The 23,320-nt window shown below is 40.1% G+C and overlaps 1 protein-coding gene across 1 annotated transcript in view; it reads right to left on the bottom strand.

Moving 5' to 3' along the window:
- Window positions 1-2,769: 2,769 nt before the first annotated feature.
- The window catches only part of plekhm3 (pleckstrin homology domain containing, family M, member 3), a 67,199-nt gene continuing 46,648 nt past the window's right edge, over window positions 2,770-23,320 (bottom strand). Inside the window, exons 6-7 of the mRNA XM_008288272.1 lie at window positions 16,327-16,484; window positions 2,770-8,057 (exon numbers count right to left, since the gene is read on the bottom strand). Coding sequence (XP_008286494.1) covers window positions 7,895-8,057; window positions 16,327-16,484 — 321 coding nt within the window. The 3' untranslated portion in view covers window positions 2,770-7,894. The remainder of the gene's footprint in view (window positions 8,058-16,326; window positions 16,485-23,320) is intronic.

The raw sequence follows: 23,320 nt of genomic DNA on the forward strand, positions 1-23,320 counted from the left end.
TGCACCTTTACTCACATAAATCTGTTCTCTCTTGGCTCAGTTTGATGCCGACAACCGACTGCAAACTGACACGTTATCGTTTGTCACCTCAGCAAACCGTGAACTCATCTGGAAGTTCATTTTTGACCTTGGAACCAAAATCTCAGCACAAGGTCCGTTTCGTGGAGCTTTTGTTAAATCGCATGGAGATGTTGAATTTCTGTGTTTTCCTTTAACAGTTCAGCTGTTTATGTGCGACACAGTAGTCAGGCCTTGTGCGAAACATAAATACCAACACAACAACGCAAAAAGTTACAAATCTTGCCTTTAAGACACTTCTTTAACGTAAAAAAGAAGTGAAAAATGAAATTCTATTAATTCTATTTAATGATAGCTTTTAGTAAATATGTGTAGAGTCAAAACTGAGCTGGTGTGCTTGAGCTGCAGTGACTACAGGATCTATACATTCTCAAGGAGGCAGCTGTGTCCCAATCATTTTCAGTGCAACTGATTTTGATCTTGTTTCTGTAAAACATTGAGGAAACACTGGTTTAATATTTGACACTTCATTGTATCAAAAATCCTACAAATAATTGCAATTATCAGAGTAACATGTATAAAATTTTCCCTTTGAGATGTGAGCAGAGGTATCAAGGTGCAGAGTTCAGAGGTACTCAAGTAAATGTTTCTGTTTCGTGTTATTACTTTTACTTCACTGCATTTCACATCATATATTTTACAGCTGTGGTTACTTTCAAATTAAAATGTTATTTGAATTGTCATAAAAATCCAAAGCAAAGACCAAAACATGAAAACCGATTTGGGGATCAACTTCTTCTTTTTTTTTTACTCTCATCATTTATCTTGTGACCCTTTGGAGGGACGTGACCCCTAGATTGGAAAACACTAAACTAACTGTATATGAAGTAGCTTCAACACAAACAGCTCCAGCAGTAAAATGCAGCATCAGTTTTGATCTAATAATGTCAAATAGCAGAGTTTTATTGACTGGTGACCATTTGATAAACAAAAATGTCTGTTATTTGTAAGTTAATGAAACAAAACTGGTTAAAACATTGTCAATCATTTAATGTTGGTGAGTTTCTTTTGGTGCTGACCAAAACCTCTTTTGGGGGGCTGCTAAATATTCCTCTCTTCAGAAAAAATCATGACACTGTATATAGAAGATAATACATCAGTCACAGAGGACAGGTTTCTACAGGGAGTGCTTTTACTTTTGGTGCATTTTAGTAATAAAACATCTGTGTACTTCTTTCCAGGGCAAAGGATGCAAAATGGATTCAAAACTTCACTGTTCCGTGCTGCTGGCTGACCTGGATGCCGACATGTTTGGAGTTTTACCAGTAAACATGGAGATAAACACTGTTTCAGATTTGGTGGATATCTGCTGTTCTTCTACCTCAGAATGACACATCAGAGGACTGTACTATGAAGTGAGATTATTGGGTTAGCGAGGTATATTGAGCTTAAAGTCAGAGTTTTCAGGGTCACAAAAGTGGTTCTCTTTTACCTGGCTAGATCTCCATGGTAACTGATGCTGTGGAGATAACCTGATGGGGAGCAGGTTATGTTCAGAGTTTTGGATTTAAATTGGCTGGAAAGCGCATCTCCCTTTAACCAGATCGTTTCCTGACTATTATTTATGAGTGATACAGATTCTCAGCTGAGGGAATGTGTTCTATCTGCAAACATACTGAGTTGTGTGTTACTAATATCACTGAATGAAGCCGTGTAGTTACAGTATCACACACTGTAAATATCGTGTTGCCATGGGAACCCGACATCTATTTAGTTGGCGATGCAGAAATCACACAAATATGTTTTTATGTTTGGCTCTGATCTGCTGTCAAGTCCGTTTACACTGCTGCTACTGCAGCTGATAGAACAGATTAGAAAATGGATTATTCTACTGGTAGCTATTACAGAGAATATTCAATCAATAACATTAAATCTGCTTTAAATGGGCTAAAAATGAAAGCGATATCCTGCATTATGGGACAGTGTCAGACCTAAATGCTCTTCAATACAACATCATGTCTAAATATATTCGATTTAAAGTTTAACTTTAACGTGCCAGTTGGAAATAAGCGGCTGCATCAGTAAAATATCATATTATAACATGTTTAACAGTTTTCTACCAGCATTCCTGTTTTTTGCAGCAGCGGCACTTTTTACCATCATATTTTTAAAAATATATTCCTCATTGTTCTCTGTTAAAACAACATGTTGACGGAAGCAGTCGCGCACGATTGTTGCATTTAGTGCAGAAGAGTCATGTGACGCGTTAAACGCCCCTTTTTATGTGAACAAACACAGAGTTTGAAGCAGAAAGTCTGAGTTGACAAAGAAAATTATTAGCCACTTCCATGATACCCGTAACCTCTGGCTAGGGATTTCGTTTTTGTCGAGCCAACTCACACAAAGAAAGCCTGGCTATGTCAAACTTGCTTTGTAGTATACTCCACTGGTCTGTAAAATTTAACAAACAGAGACGTTTTCAAGTCACTCTTGCAGTAAAATCTACTGACGCTATGATAACATTTGCTCGGATATGGACATTTGTAGTCAACATTTTTAGCTTCCCAACTATTTAGCTAACAAAACGAAGCGGGAACAACCCTAACCCTAACCCTGCGGGCAAGGACCCCTGCTTGCTGCAGCAAGTAGGGGTCCTCGGACCCTAACAAGTATTTTCAAAACAGCAGAAGTTAAAGGAAGTCACATTTTCTCAGACAACCAGCATCATTTTCCAAAACAAGATTCAAACACTTTCACTATTAAGAAGTTTGTCTTTATTGGCATCAGTGGCTAGCGGACAAATCTGAACAAAACCAGACAGGAGGGAGGAAGGGCTGATTTAAATCAAAAATAAATCAAATCAACTCCCTGTACTTGCATAAGAGTTTGGCTGCGATGAAAAGTAAACAATGGTTCAAAAAACAATAACTTAAAAAGTGCAAAAGTGATGAGTTTCAGTCCAGTTACTCGGCTTAAATACTGTACAATAGATTCTAAACTGAAAACATACTGCGATGATCAGAATGTGCCGGAGACATAAGGAACATTTCCAGATGTTTGTTGGTGCTAGTTTCCAAACATAAAATGGTCTTAAACTCAACATGGAGGTTAGCAGGACAAGCAGCTCCAGAGTGACCTGAAAAACAGCTGGAACGTCACATGTAACAGGTTGTACGTTCAAATCAAATCAAGAAAACTGTAAAAACAGTGCAGTAAAAAATAGAAAACGAAACATAAAACTACACAACTGATATGAATGAACAAACAGCATAAAACAAGCAAAGAAAGTAACAAAGATCAGATGCACAAATCCAGCTTCTTTAAAGAGACGAACTGTGGAGCCCAGCAGGAAATTAGAAATAATTGACTTATTTGTAATGTGTGCATGATGATCAGTAACTTGCTTTTTCTAATATGAAACAATACAGTGAACCAATTGAACTATTTCTGATTCTTTATGAAACTTGCTTCAGTTTTGCACACCCTGTAAACCAAACAATCATACATGAATTGGCTTACTATGATCTCAGTGGGTCTATGTTTTCTAAGTTACATCATATAAAGTACAAAAATACAGTAAAGTCACACCAAAGCAACCTCAAGCAACATTACGAAGTTTTAAAGGTGCAAAAACTTTCAGATGACCTAAACCAGTTTATTTCTATAGGTAAATTTGATGCAGATGCAGATTTTGCCCTTTAAATAGTATTAAACATCCCTTAAACACACACGTTACAAAGCTGACAGTTAGTTTGAAGATCTGTTCTATTCTTATATTTAAGATTCTATTCACACTTGTACCTGTGACAATAGTACGCTACCAAAAACCTATCTCTTTGACTGCAAACATCGAGTTGTAGCTGTTTTTGTCGCATAAATGTTTGGGTCAATTGAGGTTAGGGATGTCTTATATTGGCTTTCTTGCCAATATCCGATATTGTCCAACTCTCAATTTCCGATTCCGATATCAACCGATACCGAAATACGTTTGTTACTGCAGCCACACTTGTATACACGCTTCATAATGCAGTTTGATGTCGTCATCATTAGTGCGCTGGTAGATGTCTGTGAAATCTAGGCATTATTTTATCAGGTTTCATTATAGGCAAAAAAAAAATAAAAAATACAACAATTTTGACAGATATTACATTTTTATGCCAATATTGGACATCCCGAGTTGAGGTTTTTCTGTAATGGTCAGTTGAATGAAAAGCAAAACTAAAGCTTCAGGTCTGATGATGGCTGATCCAGGGTGTGCGGAATTTGTAAGATGAATAAAAGCTATGACAAAAAGAAAAAAAGATTCCTTATACCTGCTGAGCTCCACAGTGCACAAAATAACAGCATAAAAAAAACAATTAAAAAAAAAGTCAAAATACACACTCAGAAATACTTCCAACCAAAGGTTCACATCCTTTTCCTTTAGTTTTTACGCAGCAGGCACAATCAGTCGACAACGACACTACATTTTTTAATATCACCGACATGGTTTCAGGTTCAACCTTCAAAGCTTAAACAGCTTCAATTCATTTATTCAGTGCACTTTTCTTGCCATTTCTTTAACTACATCTAGCTTCAGCCTACAGTTTCCTGCACGTTTCGTAAACACAAATAACTAAATAACAAATAACACATTCCTGAATAAAAACCAGAACAGCGGCTCGTCAGTCAGGTGCTGATTACGGCAGCGTTTTGTCACATAAATCTGCTCAAAGTGTTTTTTTATGGCTCAAACAAGCTGAAAGGAGACGATAAAACTGGACAGATGAGAAAAAAGTTAACACTGAAATTAAGTTAAAAAGCCATCCGGCCACACTGACATTTGAGTTTCTTAGAAAAAAAGAAAACATGTAGCAGGAAGAAACAGCAGCTGCGTTTCCATCCACAGTATAAATTCTGGGATTCAAAGTTTAAAGCTGTAACTCATGAATCTGGAGGCGGGTTAAAGACTTAAACTTTCCATACATTGAAAAAACAAAACAAAACAAAACAAAAAAATAATCAAAGAGTGCAGCTTTAAATGGTTACTGGTGGCTAAATTAACTTTGCTGATTGAAGCAGCATTCAATTTTGTACAGGAAAGAAAAAACTGTATTTAAGTTGAAAATGTACTGTTTAATTTTGAGCATAAACAAAAAACTTCAAATTATACTAAAAACATTAGCTGATGTTGAGACACAAAAATGCAGAATTTAGTCAAATATTGAATATTATTTTCAGTTTTATTTTCAGTTTTATCAGCTACAACCAGCTGAAAATTTTTGTGAAATTTCTGTAAACTTTTCCCTCAGACTGGATGGAAACGCAGCCGGTGCAGCAGCATGAAGACAAACTAAAGTGTATTCAGACCTTTACACATGAAAGCAGTGGGTGGATTATAAAGGCCATCTAGGTTGCATAGAGATACTAAAAGCTAAAGCTACTATCATGTTCGATAGAGTTTGCATGAATAAAGCACGAGAAGTAGAACCACAGAGGAGGAGGAGGAGGAGAAAAAGGCAACAATGAAAGAATAAGTTACAGTAGGTTATTGCCCCTTTTTATTTTACAGTCACACTGATGGAGAGTCAATGTGCTCAGACTGAGTCCCTTTTAAATTAAAGTGTTTGCATTTTACATTTACATTAAAGGAACGCTGATAAAATTAATGAAAACCAGTGAGTTTGAAATCATCTTTCATTCCACATCGACACGTTAAATAATTTAGTTTGAGAAAAAAGGAGAAAGAGACGTGATAAAGGATGTGGGGGTTTCTATACTTCTGTCACAGCTATTATTTTAGTTATTATTATTATTATATTTGGTAAAAAAAATCCCAATCTAATAACTGTAGTTACAAGTGAACCCAAAATCTAATCAAATTCTCTCCCTGAAGACGTAAATTTGACTGTAAAAAATCTGAATTCTGCTTCTTCACATACAGCAGCAGCAACAAAAATGAATTTCAATGTTGACCGATAAAACAAATGTATCAAAACATCCTTGGAAAACCGCTCCTGCAGCAGAATCCACTTTCCTCTGGTGATGCTTTTGTTCCAAACACTAAAAACTATCAGAATCAGAGTGTGGTTTTGTGGTTTGATGTACAAAAATGACTACAAAATAATAATTTTATGTGGCTTTAGCTAATGATTATTTTCATGATTAGTTCTTTTTCTTTCTAAATAAACTAGATTATTTGCTTTGTCTCAAAATCTTCAGAAAATAGATCAAGATGCTCCTTAAAGCTTTATTAAGTTTAAGGATTTGATTTCAAATGGGGAAAAAAGTATACATTTTAAAATTCTGCCTAATTGTTTTCTAAACTATGCTGCAGTGTTTAAACCTTTTTTTTTTTTTTTTTTTTAATTTGATTACATTTTTTCAGTACATCAACAGCTGTGAGGACAACAAGGTATTCCTGGGTTTATCAGGGAAGTGTTTTCATCTACATTATAACAAATATACTGACCTTTTTGGAACGTGACTGAGCAGAATAGCGTATTGTGCTGCAGGAGTGTTTTGAGAAGTTAAGAATAGATTCACACTTTCTCCTGTTTGTTTTAAAACTATATTGAGCTGATCATGTGTACATCATTTATTGCTGCTGTAATTTCTCTTTAAGTTCGTTCTGATCATGAAAAGTTTCTTTTCTGATGCATATGATGGACAAACAAAATCTGAAGTCCTTGTTCCGTACAAACATATATTTCAAATCAGAACGAATATCCCTTTTTTGTCTCCCTCGATACAGTTTACTTTCTGAATAGATGAAGACGTCCCTTTTTGCTGAAGCCTCTGTAACATCAGATAGACTCTGGATTTCTGTTTCACACAGAACAAAGACTGTAGAGTTTGTTCTGCATCTCAAATGTTTCAATTAATTTTAAAAAGACAATGAATGGTCAGTTAGAACAGGCAGAAATATTACAGCAAAACCTGCTTCATTATTCAAAGCAGCACCTGACTTGTTTCAAGACACAGCAACAGTGTAAACCTGCTCTTTAATATTAGAGTTTGTTGTAACTGACATGAATGTGATCAGCTGTTACTCTGTGAAGAACAAAACAAACTTTTTACAGCCAAACTTCAAGTCCACAGTGTGAGACCTTCATATTCAAATGGTTAAACTATCACTTTAACATGAGTAGGGTTGCAACTAATGATTATTTCATTACAGATTAATCAAGTTTTTTCTCAATTATTGTGTAATTTAGTTTGTAAACAAAGACAACAAAACCATTGCAAGTTCCCAGAGGCCAAGGAGGCATTTTAGGTTTGCTTATCTCAACAGTCCAAAAAGAAAAGCAGCAAATCTTTAAGTTTTTTTGTTTGTTTGTTTGTTTTTTGTTGTTGTTTATTTAATTTTTTTGGATGAATCAGCTGCTGAAATATTTTCACAAATTTTCTAACTTCATTGCTAAACTTATGCATGACTCTGAGAGCTGGTGGTTGGAATAAACCACCAGAATTCTCCAGTTCATCAGCTGTGATTTAACACGTTTAACTCCTGGAATAAGTGAAGGTGGTGATGTGTTGCAGGGATGAACATGGCAGAGGACGACCTGTGTGTGAAGACATTTGACTACAAAAAGAGTAGTTCGGTGTGTAAAGCCTGATGCAGCAGTTCTTCAGTCGGTTTTTCCTCCCTGCTCTTTACAGTAGGACGAAGGGGGGCTCAGCTCAGGTGAGTGTGTGTTGGCAGATACACACACACAAACACACACACACACAAAAACACAAACCTGACGACGCACCAAATGCTGTGCGTTCGTCTTCTGGTTGAAACTGTCACAAGGTCCATCCCGCAGACACACACAAGTCAGAAAAGACAGGCGCTTTGTCCGGTGTGGTGCTCTCGTGGTGCCTGCGCTCTGAGTGTGTGTCTGTGTGTGTCTCAGGTGTCTTGGTAGGGCAGGTGGAAGCAGCCGGGACTGTCGTCGTCAGGCGACCAGAAGGACGACGGCCTCTTGTGGTGGAGTTCTCGGCGAACGCAGCGAGGACACGGCTGAGCTTTCTGACGACACTCGGCATGAAAAACGGCGCCGCAGCCATCGCACCTGCGAAAGACGAGGATACGGTGCGTTATCAAGTTTCTCCGTTGGAATGAGAAGACAGTCAGGAAGTCATGGTTCCAGATTATAAGCAACTCCAAGCAGGTTTAGAAGTAAGGAGGACCATTTTTTCCCCCCTTCCATTTGGGTGTTTTTTTTTAGGCTCCGTTGCTGACTGCTTGGTCAGATGGAGTCAACAGGCAACACTAGATTGTTGGCTTCTCTGTTCAAAATTCATCTTCATGTTACGATGTAAAGCACTGTGAGATGACATATGTTGTGAATTGTGCTATATAAATAAAACTGAATTGAATTTTTAAACAATTTTTTGATTGACAACACAAATTGATTGCAATGAACATGACACCATTTCGGGTCATTCCATCTCAAATCATTACATTTTAAAAACTATTTCTGCTGAAACATGTCTGATTTGCCCTAAATTTTATAGGAAAAAATATGGATATTCATAAAGACATTCAGTCGTCCTCAAATGTATTCATACACTCCCATTAAAGAAGGCAAAAAACAGCTGTCACTGAAATAAGTTGAAATTGACAAAAGTAATTATAAATAAAAATTTAATGAAAATCATGACATTGCTTTTGAATTGTGGTTAAAACATAAATATTAATAATGAATAAATGAAAAATACACGCAAATAAGCATAATGGGACCTGTAAACTAATATTTTGTTGAACAACCCTTTGAGTCAATCACTGCAATCAAGTGTTTTCTGTAGCTCTCAATCAGACTTCTGCACCTGTTGACAGGTATTTAGATTTTGGCCCACTGCTCAGCAGCAAAGTGCTCTAATTTGTCAGGGACAGTTTTATTTATTTATTTATTTTTTTTTTTTTTTTAATTATTCTTTTTGACCACAATTCAAAAGCAACATGTTGTTTCACTAAATTATATTTTAGCACATTTTTATTTATTATAGTAAGGGCATTTCATGAGATTTTTCATAAATCTGCCAGCTAAATCGTTACCAAACAATTTCTTCACCAATATGTTTGTAAAGGTGTGTAATAACATGCCTTAAAATATTGAAGTTCAACTCCCGTGGGAAACCCTGAAAAAAATTTACTCAAGCTAGGGTACCGATAAACGATTTTTTAAAAATATATTTTTAAAAAATTGGGCCTTCAGTAATTTATGAGGGTCAAATCTGGGTTTTTTCATGATTCTGAGTTGATTGTTAACGTTTATATTTCACCACAAACACTCCATTGTTGAAAAAGGCCACACTCACTTTTACATTTACATTTACAGCAGCTTTTATTTCACATACTTATATAATACTCAGAGTTATTTCTCATTCACAGTGTCAGAAGCTTCAAGACTCATTGTCGATGTCTTCTTCAGACTCAACAAATTCATGACTGCAGTTTCTACGTGTAGTGCCTTTACAAACTCCACAGGTTGAGATGCTGGTGACCCCATTCGTCTTGCAGCTGCACCGCTGGTTGCTGCAATATCCATGACAATTACAGCTCGTGAACTTCAGTAGCTCCTCAGGAGTCATGGGGTCTACTGTTGAAACTGGCTCATACCCATGCACACCAAATGTCCATCCATAGTCACTGGGCTTCAGAGACATGCTCTGTAGAAGGATCCAGTCCCGGGTCTGCAGAGTGAATGCTGTGCAGGTGCACCCTCTGTTAGAGGTAGAGTCTCTGGTTTGAGAACATCCATCCATTATCTCACTAGGGTCACAGGGGGCTGGAGTCTATCCCAGCTGACTCAGGGTGAAGGCAGGGGACACCCTGGACAGGTAACCAGTCTATCACAGGACTACACTTAGAGACAGACAACCAAGCACACTCATATTCACACCTACTGACAATTTAGAATCACCAATTAAGCTAAACATGTTTTTGGACTTCCCAGAGGACCCACCACCCTCAGGGAAGAGGAGCGGGGTCGGGTGCTATGCCCACCGGGTGGTAGGCAGGAGTGGGCGTCCTGGCTACCGCCCCCTGGTGGCGTAGACTAGCTCTGGGGACATGGAATGTCACCTCACTGGCGGGGAAGGAGCCTGAGCTGGTGCGCGAGGTGGAGCGCTACCGGCTAAATATAGTTGGGCTCACCTCCACGCACAGCAAGGGCTCTGGAAACATACTCCTGGAGGGGGGTCGGACTCTCTCCTTTTCCAGAGTTGCCCATGGTGAGAGGCGCCGGGGGGGTGTGTGGATACTCACAAGCCCCCGGCTGAGCGCCGCCTTGTTGGAGTTCTCCCCGGAGAACGAGAGGGTCGCCTCTCTGTGACTGCGTGTTGCAGAGGGGAAAACTCTGACTGTTGTTTGTGCTTATGTACCAAACGGCAGTTCAGAGTATTCGGCCTTCTTGGAGTCACTGGGTGGTGTCCTGGAAGGGGTGCCGCCTGGGGACTCCATAGCTCTCCTGGGGGACTTCAATGCTCACGTGGGCAATGATGGTGAAACCTGGAGGGGCGTGATTGGGAGGAACGGCCTGCCTGATCTGAACGGGACTGGTGTTTTGTTTTTGGACTTCTGTGCTAGCCATGGATTGGCCATAACAAAACCATGTTCGAACATAAGGTTGCTCATAAGTGTACTTGGTACCAGAGTACCTTAGGCCAAAGGTCGATGATCGACTTTGTAGTCGTATCATCAGATCTGCGGCCATATGTTTTGGAAACTCGGGTGAAGAGAGGAGCAGAGCTGTCAACTGATCACCACCTGGGGGTGAGTTGGATCCAATGGCGGGGAAGGCTGCTGGACAGACCTGGTCGTGGAAGCTAAAACTCAGGTGTGGGAGGAGTTCGGGGAGGCTATGAAGAAGGATTTTCGGTCGGCCCCGTGGAAGCTCTGGCAAACCGTCCGACGCCTCAGAAAGGGGAGGCAGGGATTCGCCCAGGCTGTGTACAGTCCGGGAGGAGAACTGCTGACCCAGACTGGGGATCTCATTGAGTGGTGGAAGGAGCACTTCGAGGAACTCCTGAACCCGGTAAACACGTCCTCAGCTGAAGGGGCAAAGCCTGAAGACTCGGGGGCTTCTGCGTCCATATCCGTGGTAAAGGTCGCTGAGGTAGCTAAGAAGCCCCTCGGTTCCAAAGCACCAGGTGTGGACGAGATTCGCCCTGAGATGCTGAAGGTTCTGGACATTGTCGGACTGTCATGGCTGACACGTCTCTTCAATGTCGCGTGAGCACCGGGTACAGTGCCTGTGGAGTGGCAGACCGGGGTGGTGGTTCCCATTTTTAAAAAAGGGGGACCGGAGAGTGTATGCCAATTATCGAGGTATCACACTTCTCAGCCTCCCTAGGAAAGTTTACTCTAGGTTGTTGGAAAGGAGGCTTCGGCCGATTGTCGAACCTCAGATTCAGGAGGAGCAATGCAGATTCCGTCCTGGTCGTGGAACAGCTCTTTACCCCTGCGGAGCTGCTGAGGGGGGCATGGGAATTCGACCTGCCAGTCCACATGTGCTTTGTGGATCTGGAGAAGGCCTATGACCGTGTCCCCCGAGGCACTCTGTGGGGGGTACTGAGGGAGTATGGGGTACCAGGCTCGCTGCTAGGAGCCATACGGTCCCTGTACAACCAAAGTGCGAGCTGTGTCCGCATTCTCGGCAATAAGTCGGACACGTTCCCAGTGGGTGTTGGACTCCGCCAGGGCTGCCCCTTGTCACTGATCCTGTTTGTGGTTTTCATGGACAGGATCTCAAGGCGCAGTCAGGGAGAGGAGGCTGCTTTTTGCAGATGACGTGGTACTGTTGGCTCCATCAGACCGTGACCTTCAGCACTCACTGGAGCGGTTTGCAGCCGAGTGAGACGCGGCAGGGATGCGGATCAGTACCTCCAAGTCCAAGGCCATGGTTCTCGGCCGCAAACCGGTGGATTGCCACCTCCGGGGGGGGAGTTGCTTCCTCAAACGAGTGAGTTTAAGTATTTCGGGATCTTGTTCACAAGTGATGGGAAAGTGGAGCGTGAGATGGACAGGCGGCTCGGTGCAGTGTCAGCAGTAATGTGGGTGTTGTACCTGACCGTCGTGGTGAAGAGATTTACCAGTCCAGCTCCATCCCAACCCTCACCTATGGTCACGAGCTTTGGGTCGTGACCGAAAGAACGAGATCGCGGATACAAGCGGCCGAAATGAGCTTCCTCTGCAGGGTGGCTGGGCTCAGCCTTAGAGATAGGGTGAGGAGCTCGGACATCCGGAGGGAGCTCGAAGTAGAGCCACTGCTCCTTCGCATCGAAAGGAGCCAGTTGAGGTGGTATGGACATCTGGTTCGGATGCCTCCGGGGAGGCTTCCTCTGGAGGTTTCAAATCCACCTGGGAGGAGACCCCGGAGCAGACCCAGAACCTGCTGGAGGGATTATATCTCTTGGCTGGCCTGGGAATGCCTCGGGATCCCCCAGGGAGAACTGGAAAGCGTTGCCGGGGGGAGGGAGGTCTGGGACGACCTGCTCCGCCTACTGCCCCCGCGACCCGACCCTGGATAAGTGGAAGACAATGGATGGATGGATGGATGGATGGATGGATGGATGGATGGATGGATGGATGTTTTTGGACTGTGGGAGGAAGCCGGAGAACCTGGAGAAAACCCACGCTGCACGGGGAGAACATGGAGACTCCACACAGAAAGATCCCGGGTGTCCTCACCAGGATGCAAACCGGCGACGTTCTAGCTGCAGGGCGACAGTACTAACTACCGAGCCACCTTGCAGCCCTCCTTGAGAACATGTTGTACCAAATTTCACCCAATGTAGTATCTGCTCCGTGATAAATGTGCTGGAAAATCACAGTACCAGCCTGAATCACTGCCTCCTTGGTGGCTTCTATGTCAAGGAAGATGTCCATGTACTCATCCATGTCCCTTGCACAAAACATGTGCAGGGGACATGGATGAGTACATGGACATCTCCAGCTGCAAGACGAATGGGGTCACGTGCATCTGGGCCTGAAGAATCTGTAAAGGCACTACATACAGAAATTGCAGTCATGATGTTGTTGAGTCTGAAGAAGACATAGACAATGACTCTTAAAACTTCTGACACTGTGGATGAGAAATAACTCTGAGTATTATACACTGCTCAAAAAAATAACCAACCTGTAATGTGACTTTCTGAAATACTTTTTACAGTCTGATCTTTTACTAAAATGTGATTTGTCCACCTCAGCTTGCTCTATTTAATGGCTGGTTGTAGATTGATATTTGCTGTTTAAATATAAGAGTGATAACCAATGCTCCCACCTAATTTTCTTCAAAAAAGAAAATAACCAAATTTACTCCAAATACAGTTGCGATATAGCTGCGATACTACAGAGCCGACTTGAGGTTTTCTTTGTGTTAATTATGACCTATATGAGCAGCTGGTGTGTGGGTCCAGTTCAGCTGTAACGTACTGCAAGCTTAAGGAAACACTCTTCAGACAGAAGATAAGTTGTGACGCTTCCCACAATGCATTTATTGCTCATTATTCATTTCAAAAGGCCGATTTCTGACAGCATCCATCTGCTGGTTGTGAGCCCAGCTACAGCTGCTTTGTCTGGCTGTGATGGTGAAGGATGCAGGCTGGTTATTGTTTGGGCTTCGGTTCAGTCTGTGGCACTCTGGATATATCCAGCTGTTACAATTTGAACATGCAGTGTTTCTACGACAGATTATTTAAGAAAACAGCGCTCAGCCATAAAACCTACAACTGCACCAATACTTCCATTTGAATTCCAACAAATTAAAAACAAATACGTCGCAGCCATAATCCGAACAGTAAGTTTGTTCTGGTAGCATTTAGTGAGAGATCTGGTGAACCAGCGTCTCTAGTTTTTTTCTTCTGAATCCAATGGTACAGACTTAAGCTTGAGAGACACAGCTGAGGGTGCACTCTCTCCCTCTACAGGCTACACAATACTGAATCAGTGTACATCCCATACAGGTTTAAGTCTGCATCCTCCTCTGTGGCAGCTCAACAAGTCTGCACCACAGGCTCAAACAGTGACAGGTGGACATGTGCACAGCAGCAACCAAAGTCCAAACAATAACCATATATCCAGCCACATCTTTACCATTGCAGCAGGCAGAGCAGCTGCAGCTGTGTTCACAACCAGCAGCTGGATGCTGTTGGAGTTTGGCCTTTTAAACGGAATAATGAGCAATAAATGTGTCATGTACAGTTTGACGTCTCCTTTCTGTAGTACCTGCAGAGCTTTATAAATGAACATGGTAGTGCGTTATAAATGAACTGGACCAACACACAAACTGATGAAATGGATCTGAAGGAAAGTAAAGCATATGACAGGGCAACACAAACTAAGAAGTTCCAGGGCTTTGAACCATGCTTTCACTTTCAGGACTAAATAATTGGAACCAGTTTCATGGGTTTGGCCATCACTACAAGGTGCAATCAGAAAGTTCTATTTGTGTTCCTATTGCGCACAAACAACTACATGCAACAGGTGCAAGCAGGAACTCCTGTGGATTTGGTTGAATGACAACATTTATTTCATGTGTACCTTTTGCACAAAGCATGAATTGGCTTTAACCTAAATATCACAGCTCAAAGACTGACATCCTGCCTTTTTTTCAAAGAAGGATTATTATTCACATTTTAGTTGTTTGCATTCAGTTTGAGCTCTAATTTGAGTAGTTTCAGTAGTTTTTGATAAAGTAACAGGTTGTTTTCACCTGTCTTTGCAACAAATAAGCTGGTAAGTACAAAGTTATTATTAGTAACTGATAAGATTACTGGTCAGAACTGCATCCAGACTTGACTGGAATGCATCTGAATAATCCATTAGGAGCCTGTTCAGGTCTGGCTACTGCTCATTTCCTGCAGTTTCACTGTCTGAGTCAATGGCTTGGTGAATCTTTACAGCTCAGTTCCAGTAAGTACAGCAGATACAGCTGTTATCAGTTAACACTTAACACTTCCCTCACAAGTCATAAAACACACCTCAACAAGTCGGGGTGTGTTCGCCCACAGCTCAGTGATGAAGTCGAGGCTCTGGACTTTGTTGGGAAATTCTCTTCAGCCAACAGTGTCACTAACAAACAGCAGGATCAGTTTTGCTGCTTAAAGAATCACATACATATTTTGTATCTCATTTCCAGATTGTGAAGGTTCAGTTCATCTTGCTGCCACTGAGAGAGCTTGTTCTTGAGGGTAGTTTTGGTTTTATTTGTCCAGGTTGTGAACCATCAGCATTAGCCCTTAAACCTCTGTCTCCATCCAAATATGACAAAAGATGATGGGATTTAGGTTATAACTTCTTACAGAAACAACAACACTGATAATCCACTGACCTCACTGCCTTTGGAAGAAAGTTTAAAGCTTGTTCTGTGCATTATCCAAAGTAACCAGATCGTTTGACGGATTTCAATTTCTTTTCTGTACTTTGAGTGACAGAAACACGTGAAACTCTTCTGTTGTTTTATTTTCCTCCCTCTCTCTCTCTCTCTCAGGTGCTACTGTTGGCAATGGCTGGTTGATTATTGTGTTTACTTTGGCTATTTACTGTAACAACAGTGACATCCAATCTCATCCTTGAAAATTGTTTTGTAGCAGCATCTGCTAAATTTAGGTTCTATATTAGGGGTTTGCAGGACTTTTTATAAACAAGTGCAAGCGACATTTGTTTAGGAACCAATAAGTTCAATCAAAATTTAACTTTTACATGATCTCTTCAGAAGTGGTCTTAGTCCTCTGTGTATCTGTTGCTCTTCCTTTCGAGGATGGAGGTCTGACAGTCTAGTCTTTATGGTTTTTGTTTTCTAATTTAGTTTGTGTACTACTTTGTTAGGTGTAAAACTCTAGGTTCTACAGCACCAGACTTCCTCCATTTTTTTCTAGTTGGTCAGGCCTCCAGACTCTTACAAATTTGCTAAGAATTTGACTTTTTTTTTTGTAAAAAAAATAACTTTGTAGAAGCCGATATCTCGTGTAAGACATGACAGAAAATCACATGAACCTTCAGCTTCTCTCAGATTTACAGAGCTTTACAGTTAATTTACTGATTTCCACTGCTCTCATTAGGAGAAAAAACATCAGCCAATTTCATGATTTGACTTTTAAAAATTCTTGTTTCAATACAAAGAAAAAGAGGAACTATATTTAGGCCCCTACTTCTGCCTCCACTGAGCAGCAAATGAAACATGACGGTTTAACTGGCTGCCACAAGATCTTTAGTTTGATCTTTTCCGCTGAATCAAATCTCATCAGATCAAATAAAACCTAAATCAGCTACATGTATAATTGAAAACCGGCTCAGATTTTTTTGGCTGAGTAAAGTTCAGATGTGAGGCTCTGTACCTGCGGGTGGCGTTCTCCTGGAAGGGGTAGATGACCTGTCCGTTGTGGCAGAGCTCACAGATGAAGCCTTTCTCTCGACACAAACTGCAGCTGAAAACGTGGGAGCTGGCAAACTTAATCACCTTGGACAGGAAGGGAGCCAGTTTTCCATCAATCACCTGAAAGAGGACGAAAAGAGAGGAAGAAAGTTATAGATTAATACGCAAACTGATGAAATGTGACAATTCCATTAGAGACCTGTGTGAAAACTGTTGTGTTTTCACAGCAACATTAGTTCCTCTTTTATTTATTTATTTATTTATTTTGATAGATTTGTCTGAGTTTTAACAGCAACTTTTCCATCCTGAGGGCGACCAGTAGAATTAGTAACGATTAAATGCTACAAGCTGCAAGATACTTAAGTATGACAAGGTCAGAAAATCCAGATACAGTTTGACCAAAGATCATAATTGACATGTTAAGTGACGTTATTCAACTAAATATAATTCATCTAGAAAGCAACTAATTATAAGAACAATGACAATTTTTACTATAAATAATATTTAGCCATTTTATCAAACGTGACAGTGACACAGAATGCAAAATCTGAGTCGACCGATAATCTGTTTTGTTTGTTTGTTTGTTTTTGTTTTTTAAGATTCACAAAAAATAAATACATTTATAGATGTGCTTCATGGGTTCTAATGCAGCTGCCTCTGCAATGAGCAATGTCCCACCCACACCGTTGTCTGATTAATTACACATGACAACTAACAGCCAATCAGCACTGACGGATCGATGTTGAAAAGGGCTCTCTTAAATTAAAAATAAGTAAAACACAAATAAACTAAAACATTTCAATTAAGCTTTGTGTTGGTGCTTGAGTTGATCTAAATTTTGACACCAGTAATGAGAACTGGTGCTTGAAAAAACTACTGAATGGAATTCCACTTTAATAGCAGTTTATATCAAGCCTGCTTTTAGATTTTAAAATCAAGCAAACACCTGAACCATCATCCTCCCTGCTGACATCTATTGAAAGTGTCAGATTATAACAAATCCCTCTGACTTATCAAGACAAAAGTTCTCCATTAAACATTTCTGATTATCAAATTAAACAAGCCCACAGTTTGTTATGAATCAGCTCTGTGATCACAGCAAACCGGGGAAGCATGCAAAAAAAATTTTATTCCCCAAGGATGAATTTCTATATGTAAAAAGTCAGCGTTATCAAAATAGCCTGTTACAAACCGGAGAGAGGGACCCTCCAGACTACCTGCTCATATGTAACCTGGAGACGGAGGCCAGCTGCCTCAGCTCCAACCAACCTGGAAAGACTACACTAAAAGACAGCACACACCAAACATATCAACAACACACACAAGGCTTGCAAGAAGACCCCATGGTCTCATATAACATTGCTAACGGGTAGCCAATACAGAAAACCAGCATCTATGAGCAAAATTTGTGACCAACACACCACTGCAGCTGTCTGCAAGGCAAGAGAAAGATCTGACATTCAAGCAGCCAGTTTAAGACGGTAAGTACAATCTAGTGTGATGATGTTGGTTCTCTCTGTAAACGCATAGATTCACTTTGTTAATCAATGCAAAGACTGAAACTGTAGAAAACACCACAAAAGTGTAAAAAGAAATTAGAGGACATTGAAGGATCAAGAAATAAATGCTTGAAAATGACCTAAAGTAGAATTTTCTGCGGCTTTGAGGAAAGACAGGAAGGAAGGAAGACGGTAACTGACGTCATCTGATGGTAACGCTCAGCGAGCTCCTTTAAGACTGAGGGTTGGGGGGTTCTGGCAACCAGGGGTGGAGCTGCATTGTGAATAGACGGTGGATGACTGCACAGAAAAGCTGCGCAGAATCGTACAGATGTTAAAACGCGATATGGCTGCGGAGCTTCGTGGCATCGAGTTAAAAAACGCGAATGGAGCTACGAGCTCGAAAAGACGGAGAGAGAGAAAGTAAGAGAGAAAGACATGGTAGAAAGTAAGAGAAAGAGTGGCAGAGATACAATAAACAAGAGAGATCTTGAGAGAGAGCGAGAGCCTGTATTCAGATACAAGTGGTTCCACCTGGCAGAGCTCTGGACCTCCCAATTATAACCTCCTTCATGCTGTTTGTTAGACGATGAGGACGAGAGGACAAGAGGACGTGAGATGGAGAGAGGAGGAAGAAACCACACACACACAGACACAGAGGAAACACTGAGCTATACTGTTTGCAGTCATACAGCAGATCCAAACAGTGCTGCACTTCACACTGAGATGGATGGGTTAATTATCAACCATACTGGGCACTTATGTACACGATATGATACCATATGATCAGTTTCAGACCAACAAGAGGCTGGTGTTCTGGACCAACGTCTCACTAATAACAGGATCTATTCTAGTCAGTGCCGTCAGACACTATAAAAGTACCACATGTTTATTTATGCAGGTGCTTTTTGGTACACTCAGAAAAACAAGTCAGCATTCTTGAAACACTTCATCACATTCTACAGAACCTCTCCAGAAGCTCCTAAATAAGATTTCTCAAGGTAAATTAAAGATTGTTAATTGGGGTTTCATTTAATCAACAGATATTTTGGTTTAGAAATGATCAGAAATGACAGGAAAATGCATAGATTTCTGTCAAATAAGGCAATACAGACCCCTCAAAGGTCCGTTCTTAACCAGTGAAAACCCAGCATGTCTACACAGAAAGCTTAGCACAAACAACAGCAAATGCTCTGCCTATGTGTCTAAACAAGAGGCCTGCAAGTACAAGGCTGAATACAGGTGAAGTGCTTAGATGCCAATACATGAGAAAAACACACTTAAAGCCTAAAAATACAATTTAGGCCAAAGCAAATGAGCCGTTAAATGGGCAGTGAAGTTAAATAACAATGGGACAATATCTCCTCCTGTCTCAACTCTTACTTTAGTGAACAGAGCAGGTAGGCACGGTGACAAAGTCTTCTGTGAGGCTTAATGACCTTCAGATAGCATACATCTTCTGTAAACACTACAGAAGATGAACGGCTGTAGCCACAAGTAAGATCAAAGACACACTGATGAACACTGCACCACAGCCGCTAACAAAAAGTTTGGCAGCGTGTACAACCTACTTCGTTATCTGTGTATGAATTAACCACTGTAGCAAAGGCTGATATTGTTATTTTCTTCTGGAAAACATTATATAAGAATTTGACAAATCAGGGAACAAAGCTGGTGACAGTAAGGTCCAATAAGAAAGTGAACATGGACGTCTGCGCCATCATTACCAAAAGTCTCTATTTCTGCCTGTTCAGACTAAAACGTAACCCCAACAGTTGTCAAACTAAAATAGAGTTACATTAGTGTACTACTAAAAACTGGTCAGTAATTATAGGAAGTGTTTGATTGCTATAATAGCCAATAAAGGCTTTTTTATTATTGAAGGAAATGCCACTTTTTGTCCAAATGTAAATGAAAGCTAAGATTTTTTTTTCTCCACAATGATGCCTCTTGTACATCGTCTTATTATCTTTTGGGAGACGCCTGTGTCATTGACAAAGAAACTTGCTGGTTGAATAAAAGTAACTATAAGTCAAAAATTGCCAGGTGTATGAATAATTTCAGGCTTGACTGTATAAGCAGCAGAAGTTATGCATTCCAAAATAAAAACCCATTAGTGTAGATGTTGCCCTAAAAACCCAGCTGAAACACTTTTGACTTTAAAAGTAGCAAAGACACTGGAAGGATTCAACCTAAGCAGCACAAAGTGAGTCAAAGAATAGCCCACTTAAATTACAAGTGGAGTCGGGAGAAAGACTTTGATATTTAGCTAGTTAACATATTTAGATACTGTCCCTCTGGCTCTTATTTCTGTAGCACCTTTTAAAACTGAAACAGCAGCACGTCTTTGACAGAAGTACTAGAATAGAATCACTGATGACCTTTAAAGATGCTCAAACTTGAGTAAACAAAGAAAAAAATTGAATTTATTCTCAAATTACGAGTCCACTTAAAAAATGTTTAGTCACGAGTGGAGAAAGTACAAAAAAACAAAAATTCAAAGTACATTTTGAGAACAAAGAACACAAACACACACATTTACAGCTAGCAACATTAACATCTGTATAACTTGTCTTTTTTTTGTTTGTGGTATATAAAAAATAAAACGCTTCCAGTGTGTCTGAAGTTGTTGTATGCACAATTTAATAAAGAGGCCCCTGCTAAACTGTAAAAACTCCACAGTGCACCCACAAGTGTCACTAATTTAATGTTCTTCTGTGAATGAACAACCTGAGTCCAGTTAGACATAATAAATGTTTCCAGACAGACAGACAGACAGGTAGACGGATATACGAGTCCCCCTCCGCCCAGAACAGCCCACACCAAACCCTAAGCAGGCCTGCTCAGTCCGGTCCAGCCCAGTCCACATGACGAATGGCTCTGCTGATGGAGGCTGACAGGCTCAGTAATTAAGGCCCGCTATAATTGGACTGGGCAGAATCAAACGACTGGCAGTGCAGCTCTGGTGGCTGACTGGTTCTCTGGAGGGACGATGGGAACGTAGGAGGAAGATGGATGGATGGCGAGTGACAGAAGTAAATGGGTGAAAAGGGGGACAGGGCCAAATAAAGAACACTACAAGTAAATTAAATCCAGCTTCCTTCATGTGTCTAAAGCTGAGATGCAAATTTTCATTATAAACACTGAATTGCTCAGAAAAACTGCTGATATTATTGCATTTAGTTCCATAAATGTCCCCCATTTTCTTAAAATTCCTACATCCCAGCTGTTACTGCTTGCTATAAATATTCAGTGAGCATTTTATTAGCTTTACTGAAGCAGTGCAGGCCAGCAGGGTCACACGGGGACGATAATTCAGTCGACTACTTCCAACCTGAACAATACAGCCACATATTGATGGTTGTCCTGAGAGTCTGGGCCAAACAGTACGTCAGTCAGAGAGTGACTCCAGAATAAGAATTTGTTGTCATATAAGTAGAATAAAACGCAGAAAATACAATATCAGGTGTTAACAGATGGAGCCAGGAGTCAGTAAAGATAAAAAGGAATGGAGGCCTCAGTACTGGTCAGCAGTCCAGAAACTATCAAAGGCACTCTGATTTTAATATAATCAGAGTGCATCAAAGATATCAAATATGAAATATATGTCGCCCTACAATCTCTTATCTTTAAATAAAACAACCAGAGAAAGTAAAATTAGTCTGAATCAGTTCAGCTCTCAAATCAGACACAAATATAAACTGTAATGAGGGACTGCATTGGACAAAGCTCCTTTTAAAGGTACGGCCCTCAAATGTGTTCATACCCTTCCCTTAAAGAAAAGGCAAATTTTAAAATAGTCACTCAAATAACTAGAAACTGTAAAAAAGCATAATAAACAAAAATTTGCTAAACTATAATTTAGTGAAATAAGATATTGCTTTTGAATTGTGGTTGAAAAGAATAATTAAAAAACAAACAAACAAAACTGTCTCTGACAAATGAGAGCACTTTGCTGATGAGCAGTGGGCCAAAATCTAAATACCTGTCAACAGGTGCAGAAGTCTGATTGAGAGTTACAGAAAACACTTGATTGCAGTGATTGGCTCAAAGGGTTGTTCAACAAAATATTAGTATACGGGTCCCATCATGCTTGTTTGCTTGGGTTTTTGTTGTTGTTATTGTTGATTTTTAATATTTCTGTTGAACCACAATTTAAAAGCAATGTCATGACTTTCATTACATTTTTATTCATTATTACTTTTGTCAATTTCAACGTATTTCAGTGACAGCTGTTTTTTTCTTTCTTCAATGGGAGATATGAATAAATTTGAGGACGACTGTAATATGCGTAGGAATGTGAAGCAATTTTCACGCAACTTAAAAAATGTTGTCTTTGCTGACTTTCTGGGTTGCCTATAACTGCTTCTAAACAGATTTCTAACGAATTCAGGACACATTTTTGGGGAAAATCTGAATGATGTAGTGTGTATTCTCACTCAGGAGTACCTTTTCTTAATCCTTCTCTTCCTCTTCCCAACAGCATCAACAGTATGCAAAACTAGCTAACGTTAGTTTAGAAAGGGAAACTTCCACGAAACAGGAGTACGACTGAAGAAAACTAGGGTCAACATCTGTAGAGCATTCGACCCTTGGAGGGACAAAACAGAAAACGAAAAAAAACATTAGTAAAACTATAGCCAATGCCAGGACTACCTCTATACTTTGTTTTAGTGCTGTGCCAGTGCTGTAAAATTGAATAATCTATAGTCTGAGCAATAAAGATCTAATGTGAGCCACAGCATGTTGACTGCAGTTCATTTAACTGCCACTTGTGTCATTAAAAACAAGGGGTTTCTGAACATTTCACAGTGAAACTTTAACAGAACAACTGCTTTATAAACTACACATTTCAGTATCTGCTTTTAGCTGCCCTGCCACAATCATGAAAAATGGAGGTAAGAAAAACGAGATCTGCGACAAGTACACATTTTTTGCTACTAATCACATTGGGATTACTAGTGAGAACAGTAGGCGTGTTCCCATAACACACGTTTTATAGTAGTGCACTACAAAAAGTTAACGTCAACAGCAAAATTCCACACAGATTCCTAATTCTACAAATAAAACTTTCACGCTTGCTTGTTTTTTTTAACTTTTTTGAAAAACTGTTAAAATACATAATAGAGATGGAACGCCCTTTACGAAAAAGTTCTGACTTTGCGAACATTTAACTCGTTGTCTGATCAGCTGTTTCTGCTTCTCTTGTTGTCTTCACCTCCAGACAGCATGAAACTAAAACCAGCTGATACGAAATAATAAATACACCTTTCTCTTAACTTTTCTGTTTTGTTTCTTTCTTCTTCTTTTAGGTTTTTTCAGCAGCTGTTAAATAATTGGTTTTGCGTTACACTTTTTCTATTTTCGTCACGCCATCTTCTGACAAAAGTACAAAGTCTGGTTTATTTGCTCCAAAGCAGTAAATATAAACAAACATAATCTTTTATTATTATTATT

This window comes from Stegastes partitus, unplaced genomic scaffold (assembly GCF_000690725.1).
Source record: "Stegastes partitus isolate 25-593 unplaced genomic scaffold, Stegastes_partitus-1.0.2 Scaffold550, whole genome shotgun sequence".
NCBI classification, from domain to species: domain Eukaryota; kingdom Metazoa; phylum Chordata; class Actinopteri; family Pomacentridae; genus Stegastes; species Stegastes partitus.